This window comes from Lactuca saligna, chromosome 5 (assembly GCF_052625555.1).
Source record: "Lactuca saligna cultivar CGN05327 chromosome 5, ASM5262555v1, whole genome shotgun sequence".
NCBI classification, from domain to species: Eukaryota; Viridiplantae; Streptophyta; class Magnoliopsida; order Asterales; family Asteraceae; genus Lactuca; species Lactuca saligna.
Window position 1 is genome coordinate 6,824,604 of NC_136421.1, and position 14,985 is coordinate 6,839,588.

Sequence of the window (14,985 nt, forward strand, 5' to 3'; positions counted from 1 at the left end):
CTATTGACAATGCTGTGAATTTTTTTTGTCTATAAGCTATGACATCTGGAATCTTTTTTTATGTATAGGCAATGTTGTGATTTTTTTTTGTTTATAAGTTATGAAAGCTATTTTTTTTTATAAGCTATGTTGACCTTAATTGTTCTATTATTATTTAGGATGATGTTGATTCCCTGGTAGAAGTTATAATAAAAGTTATGATAAATTACTTTAAATATTAATGTTTTAGGATGTTGGTTTGGACCGAAAGTGAGGACAAAACTTTTCTTGATGCATGTATCCATGAACTAACCACTAATGGTCGTGAGGGTTCTGGGCTTAAGGCTAGTTCATGGAAGACAGTACACGAAAAATTGATAAACGAACACGGTAAAGAGGTTGATCAGAAGCAAATGAGAAACCATTTTGACTACTACAAATCAAAATATGTTGCTTGGGTGAAATTGAAAAACAAAACCGACAATATATATGATCCTATAAAAAATAAATTTAATCTGACTGATGAACAATGGAAGGAAGAGGGGAAGGTAATATTTTTATAACAAATACTATTATGATTATTTTTATAAAAAATACTAATAATCATAAAAATTGTAAACATTTGAACAAGTACGTGTTGTCATTGAAAACTAGACCCTTGCTGTTTCCTGATCTTTGCACACAACTATTTGAAGGATCGACCTCAACCGGCTTTCAAAGTTGGGGGCCATCTTCTACAGTCCCTCGTCCTGTATAAGAATTTAGTGCCCATGATTTTGATGATGATGTTCCAATGGAAACCTCAACACAACACGTTGGTGTAAGTGAAGAATCTTCGGGGCGTTCAAAAAATACAAAAGTTGGTGGAAACAAAAGCGTTGGTGGGAAAAAAAGAGATGCAAGGGCATTAGAAGTTGAAGAGGAGATTGTCAAGCTTGCAAGGTCGTTAGTAGAAAAAAATGAAAGAATTGAAAAAAGTGAAATGGATAAGGATGTTGATGCGTGTATGGAGAAATTGAACAAAATGGAATGGGGAGAAGAAGATGAAAGATACAAGACCGCTCTTTTGCTATTTGGTGAAAGTGCTGATGTTCGAAAAGTTTGGTTACGACTTTCGCATACTAGTTGTGAGTCGTGGGTGATGGGTGCGGGTAGGAAGTATGGTTACCTTTGATGGGTGCGGGTAGAAAAGTTTGGTTACTAGTTTTTTTGTTGCATGACTTTTTGTTATCTGCATGACTTTTGGATCCTATGTTTGATGACTTTTTTGGATGTTACTTTGGATGATGTTTACTGGTTTTTTGTTATATGACTTTTGTTGCTTTGGATGATATGTTATTGGATATTGACTATGCCTTTTGTTACTTTGGATGATGTTTACTAATTTTTTTGGTGCATGATTTTGTTTTTAGTTTAACATGTTACCTAATTGTTTGTAACAGGTCAAGTATGGTTTCCGATGGTGAAGTTGTAACTTTTCGTTTACTTGTGTTTTATTGGTTGAGGTCAAATCGGCGCAGACTAATCAAAATCCATAAAATTAGAGATAACGATTCAAGCGGGTATGCATATATGCTAGATTTGATGTACGGAGACCCTACACAATGTTTCGATATGATGCGTCTTACACAAGAGGCATTTGCATTGTTATGCAACCATTTTACCTAAAAAAATTGGTTGCAAGCTAGTAGGACAATTAGCATTGAAGAGAAGATGGCTATGTTCTTACACGTTATAGGACATAATGAACGTTTTCGTGCGGTTAAGGGAAGATTTCATCACTCCAAACAAACGATTCATCAATGTTTTCACGAGGTCCTAACTGCAATGATGTGTTTTGCAAAAGAAATTATAGTACCAACAACTCCTAATCCAACAAGACATAACTCGGAACGACATAGACGGTTGAAAAATATTTTTTCCGGAACAATAGGTGCATTAGATGGAACTCTTGTACATACGGTTGTACCCGTTGATCAACAAACTCGTTATAGGGGAAGAGGAAAAGGAGAATGTTTTCAAAATGTAATAGGAATTTGTGATTTTGATATGATATTCACCTTTGTTTGGGCTGGATAAGAAGGTATAGCACATGATTCAAGAGTTTTGAAAGAAGTTGCATTCAATTCGACTTCTGGATTTCCATTTCCTCCACCAGGTTTGTAATCTTTATATAATTTTTATTATCTATCTTCTTTATATAATATGTGTCATTATATAATATATTTCACATTCATTTGCAGATAAATATTACCTTTGTGATGCCGCATATACAAACACTTGTGGGTTTATGGCTCCATACCGCAATACTAGGTATTGGTTAGCCGATTTTCGAAGAGGCAGACCTTTAACTAAAGAAGAAAGGTTCAATTATGCTCATGCACAACTTAGAAATGTTATTGAGCGTGCTTAGGGTGTATTGAAGGCGAGATTCACAATCTTAAAACAAATGGCCCCTTATCCTTTTACAGTGCAAAGAGACATAATCATTGCTTGTGTCGCGGTCCATAATTTTATAAGGAAGTACAATATAGAAGATGACTTGTTTAGAAATTTTGAGGAGGACACTATGGTTACTCCTGACGTCCAAGGTGGGGGAATCGATAGAGAAAACATACAAGACATAGAATGGGGTCCAGAAGCCATTGAATATATGCGTGTTTTGCGTGATCAGATTGCAAATCAATTACTCTCACCTACTTTACGTTAAATTATTATGTTATTTTAAATTTCTTTATGTTTTTTTTGGATATTTAATGATTTATGTTTAATTTACTTTTTGTATGACATTTTTTATTTGTGTGTAATTTATATTTTGTATGATAATATGTATGTTTTTTATAATTATTCAACAACTTAATCCATTTATATATATAACAGAAGGGTAAAATTATCATTTTCATCACTCAGCACATTCAGTCAGATGTACAATCAAACAACAAGATTTCTTACTCAGTCAAAATTTCTTACCAAACAAGAGAATCAACAACTATAAAACTAAAACGGGAACTAAGTTTTTTACATCCTAATGATATAAATGCTCACCAAAAATCAAAATCGTGTGATCAAATGTCCGCCAAGACCAGAACCCTCACCAAGCTGCTAAGTTCCGCCACCACGCACTCCCATCGCAAGTCGAAGAACCCCACCCGTTCTGCCGTCACCAACACCTCGTCTCTCGCCTCCGCCGCCAAAGACACCCTAAAAAACTATATACGAGTTGCCAGCGCCGCAGATTCTTCTTCTTCTTCATATCTTAAACCCTCACGATCAAACAACTCTCCATCTTCCAAGCCTCTAAGTGAATTGGCAGTCGAGAGCAATAGGGCTGACACTTCGTCTTCTACTTCCGGTACTTAATCGTACTATATCTGTATAATGGAGAAATGTAATGTAATTTTATCCTTAATATATGCTGTGCGGCAGATTCCTTTGCTAGGTTTTCCCATGTTTACAAACTGAAACTATCAAATGAAAGTGTTAATTTGAAATCATGTGATTAGACACTTCTGACCCCGTACATGATACTTTTGATTTAGCTAATCTGAAAAAATTGATGTTTAACGTGTTCTCTACCAGATTCAAAGCGAGATCTTTCCAGGCAACTCCATTCTATAGTATTCGGTACGTATCTCATTGATAGTCTACTTAATTTCACATTTGTAAGGCCGAACATGTTAAGTTTCATCTATGTTCGTATTACCACTTCATGGTTCTTCATTCTTTTTGTTACTTATCACAATAGAAATGTTGGAGATACAGATGAGTCACCAGATTCTAAAGAGACCTGTGATTATGATGTGCAACCTTCGGCTGGTCTTTTGGATATACCATGGGTGCCAACCATAATTAACAGCATGACATCACTGCGTCGCAAAGATGTAACACGGGTGAGGAAGCAAAAATGGGTCTTCAAGTCTACTCAGGGCACTCGTTTTTCCAGGCTGACCAGATCTTGCACACATAGGCTAGGGGCAGATAATGCTATTAAAGTTTTTGGTAAATTGGGGCGTCAAACTGGTGTTAAAGAATATAATGCTATGATAGAGGTATGCATAGAGAAGGCTAGGAATACGGATGATGAGGATACTGCTTTGGAAGAGTTCCATAGAGCTTATAGGGTTTTTGAATCAATGAGGGAAGGTGGTTTTGAAATTGGTGAAGAAACTTATGGCCCGTTTCTTCTGTTTATCATTGACATGGGCATGGTTGAAGAATTTCACTTCTTCTGTGAGAACATCAAGAAAGAAAATCCAAATTCTCTTTCAAGACTAGCTTACTATGAGATGCTTTTATGGATAAAACTAAATGATGGAGATAAGATACAGATGCTAATTACAAATGCAGATGGTAGTGATGAATCCAACTTTAATGCAAGTTATTTGGTAGCCTTGTGTGAAGGAGATCGACAAGAGGAAGTATCAATGCTTTTAGAAACAATAGATATAAACAAAGTTTCCTCAAAGGAGAGTATGGAAAGGATTTTTAAATCATTGGGAGGGCTTTCTTTGGAGACCTATGCAAAGAAATTCTTACTGGAACTCAAAACTGATGGTAAGCTTAAGCTCATCATTTAAAGATTTTCTTGAAGAATCTAAGTTTATGTTTGTAATGAGTAATGAAGAATGATTTCTACCCTTCTTTTTGGGTATTTTTGTTTTTCAAAATACAGGTGAAACTGGGCAAGATCTGTCAAACTTGATCTATTGCTATGCAATGAGTATACCAAATATTCAGGTCAGCACTTGTCAAAAAATATTTTGCAAATGTATAATGTTTGATTGTTATACTCTTATTTACTGATGTTTGATTACTTGGTTTTAAGATTGAAAACATTGTTACAAAGTTCAAAAGTTTGCAAGCTGAATTGAAGGTTTCATCTTCATCCGAACCTTATGAAAAGCTTATTAAAACCTGTTGCAGCTCAGGCGAGGTGTGCACAATACTACTAATCTCATTTGTACTTCTTTTTGTGTAAAAATATATCTTTTTTTTTTTTTTTTTCTCTGTACTTTTGAATGTTGCTGATAGTTTATTATGTTCTTGATTGAGACAGGTACATTTAGCCATTGATTTGGTCGAATCTATGTTTGAAGAAGGGTTAAATATTCGAATAAATACAATCAATTCCATACTAACAACATGTGATTTGAGCTGTGAATATAATTTGGTATGTTATTAGCATGATTAAGCTTATAAATTAGAAGTAGTTTAGATGAATAATGAATAATTATTCAAATCGTATGACAGGTTCATCGCATAAATTCCATGCTAAATGATCATAATATACATCCGAATGCCGAGACCTTCAGAATTATGATAAGCTTGTGTGTGAAAATGAAGGATGTAAGTGATCTTTTATTTGTTGTTGCATTTGATTTATTTTTTGTCATGTTGAATCCCAAGCATTTTAAAATACCTTTGCTACTTATTTGCAGTTTGATAAGGCATATAACATGATTGGAGATCTGGAGAGATTGAATTTAATTCCTACTGCCAACATGTACAATGCAATAATGGGTGGATACTTTCGACAGGTCAATTTTCTTATTCATCTTTGTGTTGTTTTATTTTTTGACTTAATGGGAACAAGATTTAATCCATTGATCTCATTAAGACCTCATTTATTATTTCACCCTTCCATTTCCCTAACCTTTTTTATTTTTGCAGAAGAACTTTCATAAAGGACTGATGGTTCTTAAACAAATGGATAAGTCAAAAGTTAAACCTGATTCTCTTACGTTCAGTTATATATTAGGCAATTGCAATAGTGAAGATGATATCATAAAGGTAATAAAATTTGCTAGTTTCTATTTGATGTTTATGTATAACATCCATGCTCTGATTGGTGATGCTTTGTGTAGTATATTAGAGAACTGGAGGAATCAGGAGTTCAACCCACAAAACACATTTTCATGGCACTTATAAATGCATATGCAGCTTGTGGGTTGTTTGACAAGGCAAAGCAAGTAAGCTTTCCATATACAAATATAATATAATATATTTTTGTGGTTTAACCCCTCCCATACTTGTGTTTTTGTGGTAAAATTGTTGTATTTTGATTTGTAATCAATTTGCAATTGCAGGTTCTCTCAGACAAGAGAATTGCGTTTCAAGTTGTGAATGAAATGAAAAGTGTGCTGGTTTCTGCACTTGCCACAAATGGCCAAATGGCAGATGCCCTACAAGTTTACGATCAACTTAAACAAGTTGAAGCAATTTTGGAGCCAAAATCAGCTATATGTCTTATTGTAAGACTAGAGCTGAATATATATGTATGTTGTTTTTATAGGTAGTAGGTAGGTAGTTAATAATAGTTATAAATGTTTGAATCAGGAACATCTTCAACCGGAAGGCGAATTAGACAGATTACTTCAGCTGTTGAAGCAATTAGAGGATTCGGAACTTTGGCATGATGGGTGTGCCAGAATCATCTTGTATTGTGTTCGATACAAGCTTTTAGGGTATAATAATAATAATAATAATAATAATAATAATAATAATAATAATAATAATAGTATCTGTTTGTTTGTTTGTTTGTTTATGTTTATTTGATTATTGATGATATGTTAAACTTGGTTTAGGCCGGCTGTTGATTTACTGAAGCAACGTATGGAAAAGTTATCCTCCAATGAAATGGCTTCTGAAGTTCTTTTTGATGAGGTTTTCTGTTTGCTCTCTCTTTTGATCATATCCCAATATTCCCACAGGGCTAAATGCAAGAAATAGAAACATATTTTCATTTCTCTGTTGAATATAACATGCCGCTTTCATTTGCAAAGTGGGATAGGATAGGATTTTTGCAAAGTAGAATCATGTAGTAATAAAGAATTCTTTATATGAAAGTAGTAGATTGCTATTTTATACATCCATGTGAAAAAGAATGTGATTGGTAATGATTATTGAATTGAATGGCAGGTGTTTTATGAGATTGCTGTGATGAAACCAAGTGATGTGCAGTTTGGGTTGGATCTGCTAAAAGGAATGAAGGAAGAGATTGGGATTCGGGCATCAAGGAAAAGTCTTGATTTTCTTCTTAGTGCTTGTGTCAATGCCAAAGATCTCAACCGTTCTTTTTCTGTTTGGAAAGAATATCCAACGGCTGGCCTTCCATACAATGTCTTAACCTACCTAAGGTTACCTTTACCTGTTGTTTCTTTTTTATTTTAAACCAATTAAGTCTTGTATGGGTAAAATGATTAAGTGTTGTATACATAATAAGTCTGAATGGGAGTAGATGACCAACCCATTTTATCCATAATTTTTCATCATTAGTAGTGTCTTAAGCCGATTTTATTTTACATATATTTTGTTTTGCAGGATGTATCAGGCGCTGTTGGCATCGGGAGGGCATAAAGCTGCAAAAGTTTTGTTAGGAAATATATCGGATGATGACTCACATGTGTGTGATGTGATTAAAGCATGTCAAGCCACATATGGCATATCCTCCTCCTCAGCCCTTGGGGGGAAGAAAAAGAAAAACAAAAAGAAATCAAAGTAGAATGTGAAAAGCTTTTACGTTATATACAAGATGAGGGTGGGTTGGGGTTGCACTAGCAATTAATTGGCATTTTGGTCACTTGGTTCTCTCTCTTGACCTAATAAGGTGCACCTGCATTGCAGCTGATCGTGATTCTTCAAGTAACCGTATATTTCAGTAGGAAGGAAATTGATTCGTACACCATGAAAGATGAAGACGGTAAGTGGGGTAAGTAGCTAGTAGTAGATTAATTGTTGTAATCATTCTCTTAAGAATACCACTATAGCTTTAGCATTAACATCTACCTACCCATTCCATACCCTGTTTATATGGGATTCTGGGTTTCATGATCAAATCATAAAAAAAACAAATAACTGTTGATGACATAGATCCCTCGTCTCCATGCACCTGATTCATTCATTTGAAAATATAAGAAGCCCAACCAAAGCACATGTAAAATGATCCGAAAACCGAAAATGATGGATTGGGGGAACCGAGAACCGGACCGAATACCACTAATCGGTTCTGATTCGGTTTTCTGGTTAAAAGTTCATCCTTACATACACTGATCCAGATGGGTTTTTGAGTCCGCGATTATTAGTTTAAATTTTAAAATAATATTTGAGTCGTGAGTATAACCCAATGAATTTATACTAATTGTATTTTTTATTTTGAGGAAATTACAAATTTAGCCAAAGTCCTTTTAATGGCTTGTCACAAAATAGCAAAAAGAAAACCATTTTCTGAAAATATCTAACCAAACCATAGGTGATTTGCGATGTCACCTTCTTGGACGTCAAATTCCGCCCATTGTCGGACCATGGGTTTTAAGTATAAAAACCTAAGACTCATGAAATAACTTTTCTTTCACACTTTCGACTTCAAAAAATTCTTTTAACATTCTCAATGTCTCAAGATCAATATGCACACTAAGACTTTGTAAGTTGTCTAGTTACTTCATGTTATAAGGGTGTTTTATAAGTTTTTATATCATTTAGGATAGGTTTATGTTAGTTATTTGCCAACAAAATCGAGATGTATTTTTTTAAAGAGGAAACTGCATCTAGCAAGCATGAAATCGTAGTTAGGCTAGCAGAGATTGTGCATCGGGGATTCGTGCCTATGATTTTGTGCATCGGTGATTTGTATGTGTGACTTTAAGGCACGATATAGAATATTAGTAAATTGTAGGTTTGTTTTTATTTTTTTTCTATCATATTATATATAAAAAGGTTATTTTGATAGTTAATATTATTGAGTTGTTTGCTTTTAGCATGCGCAGCAAACTTTAAGACAGTTACAAATATTAAAGGGTTGGGATGTAAATTATTAGATTAGGAGGCCTTATTTCGAGTCGACAATATTCAAATATTTTTTGGATGTCCTAGTACTTTGAGGGGACGGGTTGTTTGTTCTTAAATATTTTTATATCAGATTCGGAACAAACACTGCGATAAGAATAAGTTATTTCAAAATGATTAATAATGACCAGTGGGTTCTTAGACATTTCTGTCGAAACCAAGACTAATAAGTGATTTGTAAGAGTAAATAATCTATTTGAGAAATTAAACTGTTTTCAATTTTTTATATCTTCAAATATTTCTACCTAATGACAAGATGTTGAAAATCAAAACTAATATTAAATTTATCTAATAAACCGGTCTTTATTTTTACCAAATATAAAAATTCAATAAAATTAATTTGCTTTAAAAAAAATCAAACTGAAATTGCATATTCTAGAAATCGTGGCCAAACATATCTCAGTCCGGACTCAACTATCTTCCACCTTCCGCTAGTTACAACATCAATGAAATATATGCTAGAACCCTTAAATAGATTAGGAGGCCACCGGCATAGGGATGAGCAAAGGAGCAAAGGAATCAATCCAGCTGGTACCGGCCCGAACCGGACCCAACCCGGGAACCGAAGTCAGCTGAAATTAAAAACCGAACCGGACCAGACCACTGGTTTTACTGGTTTCTACCGGTTCTTGCCGTGTCTTTAATGTTAGAACCGATCATCAAAAAATAGCAACATACGGTTTCGGTTTTTGCCGGTTCTATCAGGTCCGGTTCCCAGTTCCAAAAATCCACAAGAATATCATCCCAATTCGGCAATCCTGGAGCAATTGGTTCCATCGGTTCCAGTTCCGGCAGGTTCCCTCATCCCTACACCGGTATCTTAATCACAAGCCTTGCAGGCAGATATGTATCATTGAACATTTGGCATATCCATACCTACGAATTATGATCAATAACAATATGTTTCAAATATACTTATATCTTGTAACCACAATCAGTTCAGTTCTAGCTGAGAAGATAAATCACATTCACATTGCAGGTTAAATGCACAACAAGTAACATACTTGGCATTACTGTTTTTTAATGGGAGCATTTTTTTACGTATAATAAACATCCATATCATTACTTAATTTAATCCATATTTTAACACCTATGATGAGACAAAAAGTTCCACATTTATATGCAAAACGTCTCATCCCTGCAAAATTTCCAGTTTCGGAGGAAGAAGAATCAAAAGGAACTGGCAACAAGAATGGCTTGTCGGCATCTGGCCTTCGCCTGTTGAAGCCTCTCGTTCAAAGTCTCTTCTTTCACAGAAGCTTTAACCATCGCCAGATCCATTTCCATCAGCTTCAACACTCTACAAAGCTCCGTCACCATCCTCTCTTCCACTTTCCCTTCATCTCTCAGATCCTCCGCCTCTTCTCTCGCTCTTTCCGCCACAATTTCACCGGCTTTCGCCAGCAACGCCGTCGATCCGTACTCCATTCCCATCAACTCCTCCAATTTCTCCAGGTAATCCATTATCACGTAACCTATAGGCTTCTCTAGAGGAATCGGCACCGTTCTCTTCCATCCGACTTCGAAATTCGGAGGTTCTGGTTTTACGAGGCCTGATTTGGATCTTCGGTCTCTGATGATCTCGGATTTTCGTCGTTTCTCGATGGGGAAGCTATCCGAGCTGGTGGTGGTTGAGGAGTCGGGAGAGGGGAAGTCCGGTGGCTGAGAGGATGCATTTGAAGTGCATTTGATGACAGAGTGTCTGTGAGGAGGTGGTTTTATGGAGGTTTTGAAGGGGTAGAGGTGGAAAATGGTAGAGGAAGCCATGGCAACACCAAGCGAATGAAGATAAGCCTTGCTAGTTTTTCCTCAATTTGTTCTGTTTTATATTACCCGTAAAAACTATATATATATATATATATATATATATATATATATATATATATATATATATATATATATATATATATATATATATATATTACTTTAAAATTGGTCCTTGTGGTTTTCTAAAAACTTTGGATAGGATCCAAAAAGTTTTTAACTTGCACCGAAGGTCCAAAATCAAGAAATTCCTGCGATTTTAGTTCAAAAAAACTTGAAAATACGATTATACCCTTATTTATTTACTTTTACATTTTTTTACATTTTATTAACATTTCAATAACAAAAATATTAATAATAATAAAAAGAAAATAGGTAAAACTCTCATTCTCTCTATCTTATCTCTCTCTCTCTCTCACACACAAACACATACTCGTAGGCGATCAAACCTAAAAGGCTAGAACATCTCCGACGTATCCCATCCTCCGATGTATGTTATCGTTCACCCCTCCCTTTCTCTTCAAAACCCACAGACATATTTCACACACAGACACTAGTTTCTTCATTTTTTTATATTTGTGATTGTATATAAAACTAGTTTCAAATTTCAATCTGAAGCCTGAAAATTACACATACATACGCACCGTTGGTAACTCCTCAAAACTTGAGGTTTCTCTAATAATCTTGCATCCGGTCTCATCTTAATCCCTCCCTTATCAGCAAAAGAACGAAGGAAAACTAACTCCATAACCTCTACTCAATTGACTAGTGTGGTATTAGAATACAATGGTTGGTGGTTTTGACACCAATGAACATAACCCACCGTTGGTAACTCCTCAAAACTCGAGCACCATCGACCAATTTGATCTTTGCTTCCCTCTCTCCCCACCGTTCAATCACCTACCTGGAATCTATTTTCCAGTTCCAAATTTGGAATCCGCAAAACCCAAAGCACATTGCATCTGATTTCAAATCGAAACTTACCTCTTTTTCTCTGTTACACACATCAAATTTCTTTTTCTTTTGATCCAATGTGACCATCTCAGTTCTCTATGCAAATTAGATTTTCACTGAACCTGAAAAACTTCTCCAGAAAGGCGATACATAGTTCAAAGTTTAATTTGACCTCCTGAAGGGGAAGGGGGTTTCATTGGAGTTGTGTTTAGGAAACCTGGAGTGGGGTTCGCTTATCAGGAGGCTGCACAATTGACAGGAGGATGCTGACAATGGGATTAGGAGGCAAATTCTTGAAAATGAAATGACAAAAAACTTGTAGATGTCTGACAATGGGGTTTTACCATCGAGGTTTTGTGATGTTGGGTTTCAATCATCAAGAGGTGAATCCATTGGTTCAAGAAGGAGAGGGGGAATCGAGGCGATGAGAAGTAAGATACTTACCGACGATGAAGGGTAGCGAGAAATCTGGGCGGTTGACGACGAACTTAGGGCGATGGCGTTAGGGCTTCTCGATGGGAAAGGTGAGTGAGAATGGAGAGCAATTTTCACATGATGACTTTTTGATGAGTGAGAGAGGGAGAAAAAAATGAGTCAGGGTGTTATAGCTTGTAGGGCCCATTTCCCTACTATTATTATTATTATTATTATTATTATTATTATTATTATTATTATAAAACAATTAAAATAAATAAAGAATTTTTTTTAAAAAAATTAAAAGGGCATAAAAGTCATTTCAACTCTTTTAGGGACTAAAACCAAATTTTTTTTCTGATTTTAGACATTCCATGCAACTTGAAAACTTTTTGGACCTTATCCAAAACTTTTTGGACCTTATCCAAAGTTTTTAGAAAACCACAGGGACCAATTTTACAGTTTTGTCTCTCTCTCTCTCTCTCTGTATATATATATATATATATATATATATATATATATATATATATATATATATATATATATATATATATATTCTTAAGATAAATCATAAATGTCAGCATATATTAAGTTCTCAAATTTCTAAAAAAACGCATCTTCCATCCATCCATTGTTTGTATTTACAATATCTTTTTTAACATCAAAGAAATATTCTAACTTTATTATTTTATTAAGTTATTAACCGATATGGGAATTCCTAGAACTCATGCACTCTTTTTACTAGAATAACTTTTGAACTATCTTAACAAACTATAATATTCATATATAATAAATTAAAACAACGAAATTATTAGATGAAAACGTTACATCTAGTACCCTTTTAAATAAATATTATCTATGCATCTACACACGTATTACATATATAAGTAGAGAAATATTACACTCTTGGAAACATTTTCATACATATTTAATGTAGTTTTTGGACTATATGAGCTTTTTTATTTTATCTTTGACAGGACTACACGGAGCAAGAAAATCGTTATAATTCATCATTATTTGGACTTCTAACGATGACACTTTTTTCACAGCTTCGGTTGCATCGGAATCACATTCACCCGTACGCCTTGTTCCCGAGTTTTTTTGTAAATTCATTAAAAGAAAGTGAAGGAAAATTATGACAGAAAGAAAGAGAGGTGAAGGAAAATATTCATTATTCCGTATTCCCGAGTTCGATGGAAACGAAAGGAAATGGAAGGAAAATTTTAAGTTTTTGTGTTCCCGAGTTGGGAGGAAAAAGAAAATAAAACATAAAATTTTCCTTCCCCTCACTTTCTTCCCAAATCCGCCCAATTTGGGAGGAAAATTTGGAAGGAAAATTTGACTCCAAAATCATTCCCCTCCCCTCACTTTCCTTCCATTAATGAAACTTAGGAACACGATTTTCCTTCGATACCCTTCACTTTCCCTCTGTATCATTCCATTTCTGTGTGTTATATTAGTTTACCAACATTATATAACACTGTGTTTTATTTATATACAAATTCAATCTTTAATTATTTGAATAAGTACTAATAATTCTAAATAAAATTGAAACATATAAATTAAATATAATATATAACATAAATAAATATCAAATAACAAATATTATATAGAGTATCATCATACAAGTAGTATATATTGAGTAGCAACATAATGTTGCACCAAATTCCAAATTTATACGAAAACTAAGATTCAATGTTAAATTAGAAATTTCTTTCGTTTCATAACTAATTTAAAACTTTTGACAAACATGGATTGGTCTCTAATAATCTAATAAGTTCGTCATTTCAATGTCAAAATATCTAACTAGCTTAACTATTTATTGATGAAAACGGTTATTTTAGGTCTGAGGATATATAATCTTTTCGCCTTTTACGTTGGGAGATAATTTGTATATAATAATTTTTCTCTATACACAACAATTAGTGTTTTAAAATGTTGTATTGTACAACCTTGTAATGCATAAATTGTTGTGTATTAGAAAAAACTATTGTATACGAATCAGTTCTCTTTCACATTTTGTCTACCATCTAAGAGTCATCTTATTTTCTCATCACTCTCATCTCATTCTTCAAAATCGGAAATTGTCACATTTCACTCACTTCATTTTTTATTTTTTATTAAATATATTTTATACCAATATTATACTTTTTTTTATAGAGAATTAATAACCATAAATTTTAATATATTTTTTTATAATTTTTATTATATATATAATTTAATTAAATATCACTAAAACTGAAAAAGAAAAAAAAAATACATCTATAAATCGTTGCTTAATCAAGAGAGGAGAAAGAACACGAGAAATGCATCATACTCAACTACCGCACCCACACCACACCTAAGTTGTGGTGTTCCTGGATGCGGTTCAACAAACTGAATAGAGCAATATGTAATATATTGTATGGCCTTAAACCAAAATAAATGTATTAATATATTGTTAAGGATTACTAACTAATTAGGAAAAAAATGTTTTGACATATAGAGAAAACATTTTGTATATTATCTTATTAGGGAAAATGATACAAATGCCTTACGAACTTTTCAGGGTTTACCCGTTGAGTGTATAAAGTTTTTTTCGGACTTTATGAACCCCTAAACTAGGATATGATCTGCTCTTTTAGTCAATGTCAATCTGTAATAGCCGGTTTAATGACCCTTTAGACAAAAAAAACTCATATTGTGCCCCTATAAAGCCAAAAAAAATAAATTTAGGGATCAATTCGTTCTAAAAAGACTCTCATCGTCTTCTAAAGCCGATTCACACTCAATTCATACCCTTTTGACATAGATATTTTGTTATTTTTGCAAATTATAATCATTATAAGCTCTACTTGGGTAAGTAAGATTATAATTTGTTCGAATTGTGATTTCTAGGTGATGTTATGAAATTAACCAATAACGTGACGAGTTCACTTTGAATTTTTGTTATAATTATATTGGGTTGTACCAATAACCTGAAAAATATGTCTACATGGTTGTTATTGGCATGATGTGATATTGTGAAAGCCTTGGCGTAAATGGTAAAAGTTA

The 14,985-nt window shown here is 33.9% G+C and overlaps 2 protein-coding genes across 3 annotated transcripts; one reads left to right on the forward strand and one right to left on the reverse strand.

The window, feature by feature from the left end:
* The first annotated feature begins 3,024 nt into the window (after window positions 1-3,024).
* Window positions 3,025-7,845, forward strand: LOC144996927 (Tetratricopeptide repeat (TPR)-like superfamily protein). 2 transcript variants are annotated; one of them, XM_078956720.1, is made up of 16 exons: window positions 3,025-3,331; window positions 3,559-3,603; window positions 3,742-4,533; window positions 4,652-4,716; window positions 4,805-4,912; window positions 5,036-5,149; window positions 5,230-5,325; window positions 5,418-5,516; window positions 5,650-5,769; window positions 5,844-5,948; window positions 6,066-6,230; window positions 6,316-6,443; window positions 6,564-6,642; window positions 6,898-7,115; window positions 7,300-7,516; window positions 7,603-7,845. In XM_078956720.1, exons 1-15 carry the CDS (start codon window positions 3,049-3,051, stop codon window positions 7,478-7,480), a joined length of 2,598 nt encoding a protein of 865 aa, XP_078812846.1. In that variant the 5' UTR covers window positions 3,025-3,048; the 3' UTR covers window positions 7,481-7,516; window positions 7,603-7,845. The 2 variants fall into 2 exon arrangements, with proteins under 2 accessions (XP_078812846.1, XP_078812845.1); XM_078956719.1 differs by having other exon boundaries at window positions 7,300-7,845.
* Window positions 7,846-9,703: 1,858 nt separating this feature from the next.
* Window positions 9,704-10,649, reverse strand: CRR41 (potassium/sodium hyperpolarization-activated cyclic nucleotide-gated channel protein). The gene has a single exon (XM_078958573.1). It carries the CDS (start codon window positions 10,585-10,587, stop codon window positions 9,991-9,993), a length of 597 nt encoding a protein of 198 aa, XP_078814699.1. The 5' UTR covers window positions 10,588-10,649; the 3' UTR covers window positions 9,704-9,990.
* Window positions 10,650-14,985: the final 4,336 nt, after the last annotated feature.

Bases quoted from the DNA above. Each gene is read 5' to 3' on its own strand.
- LOC144996927 (XM_078956719.1), top strand. From the start codon at position 3,049: ATGTCCGCCAAGACCAGAACCCTCACCAAGCTGCTAAGTTCCGCCACC. The intron at 4,717-4,804 runs GTCAGCACTTGT...CTTGGTTTTAAG, and splicing joins TGAGTATACCAAATATTCAG to ATTGAAAACATTGTTACAAA. The intron at 5,517-5,649 runs GTCAATTTTCTT...TTATTTTTGCAG, and splicing joins TGGGTGGATACTTTCGACAG to AAGAACTTTCATAAAGGACT.
- CRR41 (XM_078958573.1), bottom strand. From the start codon at position 10,587: ATGGCTTCCTCTACCATTTTCCACCTCTACCCCTTCAAAACCTCCATA.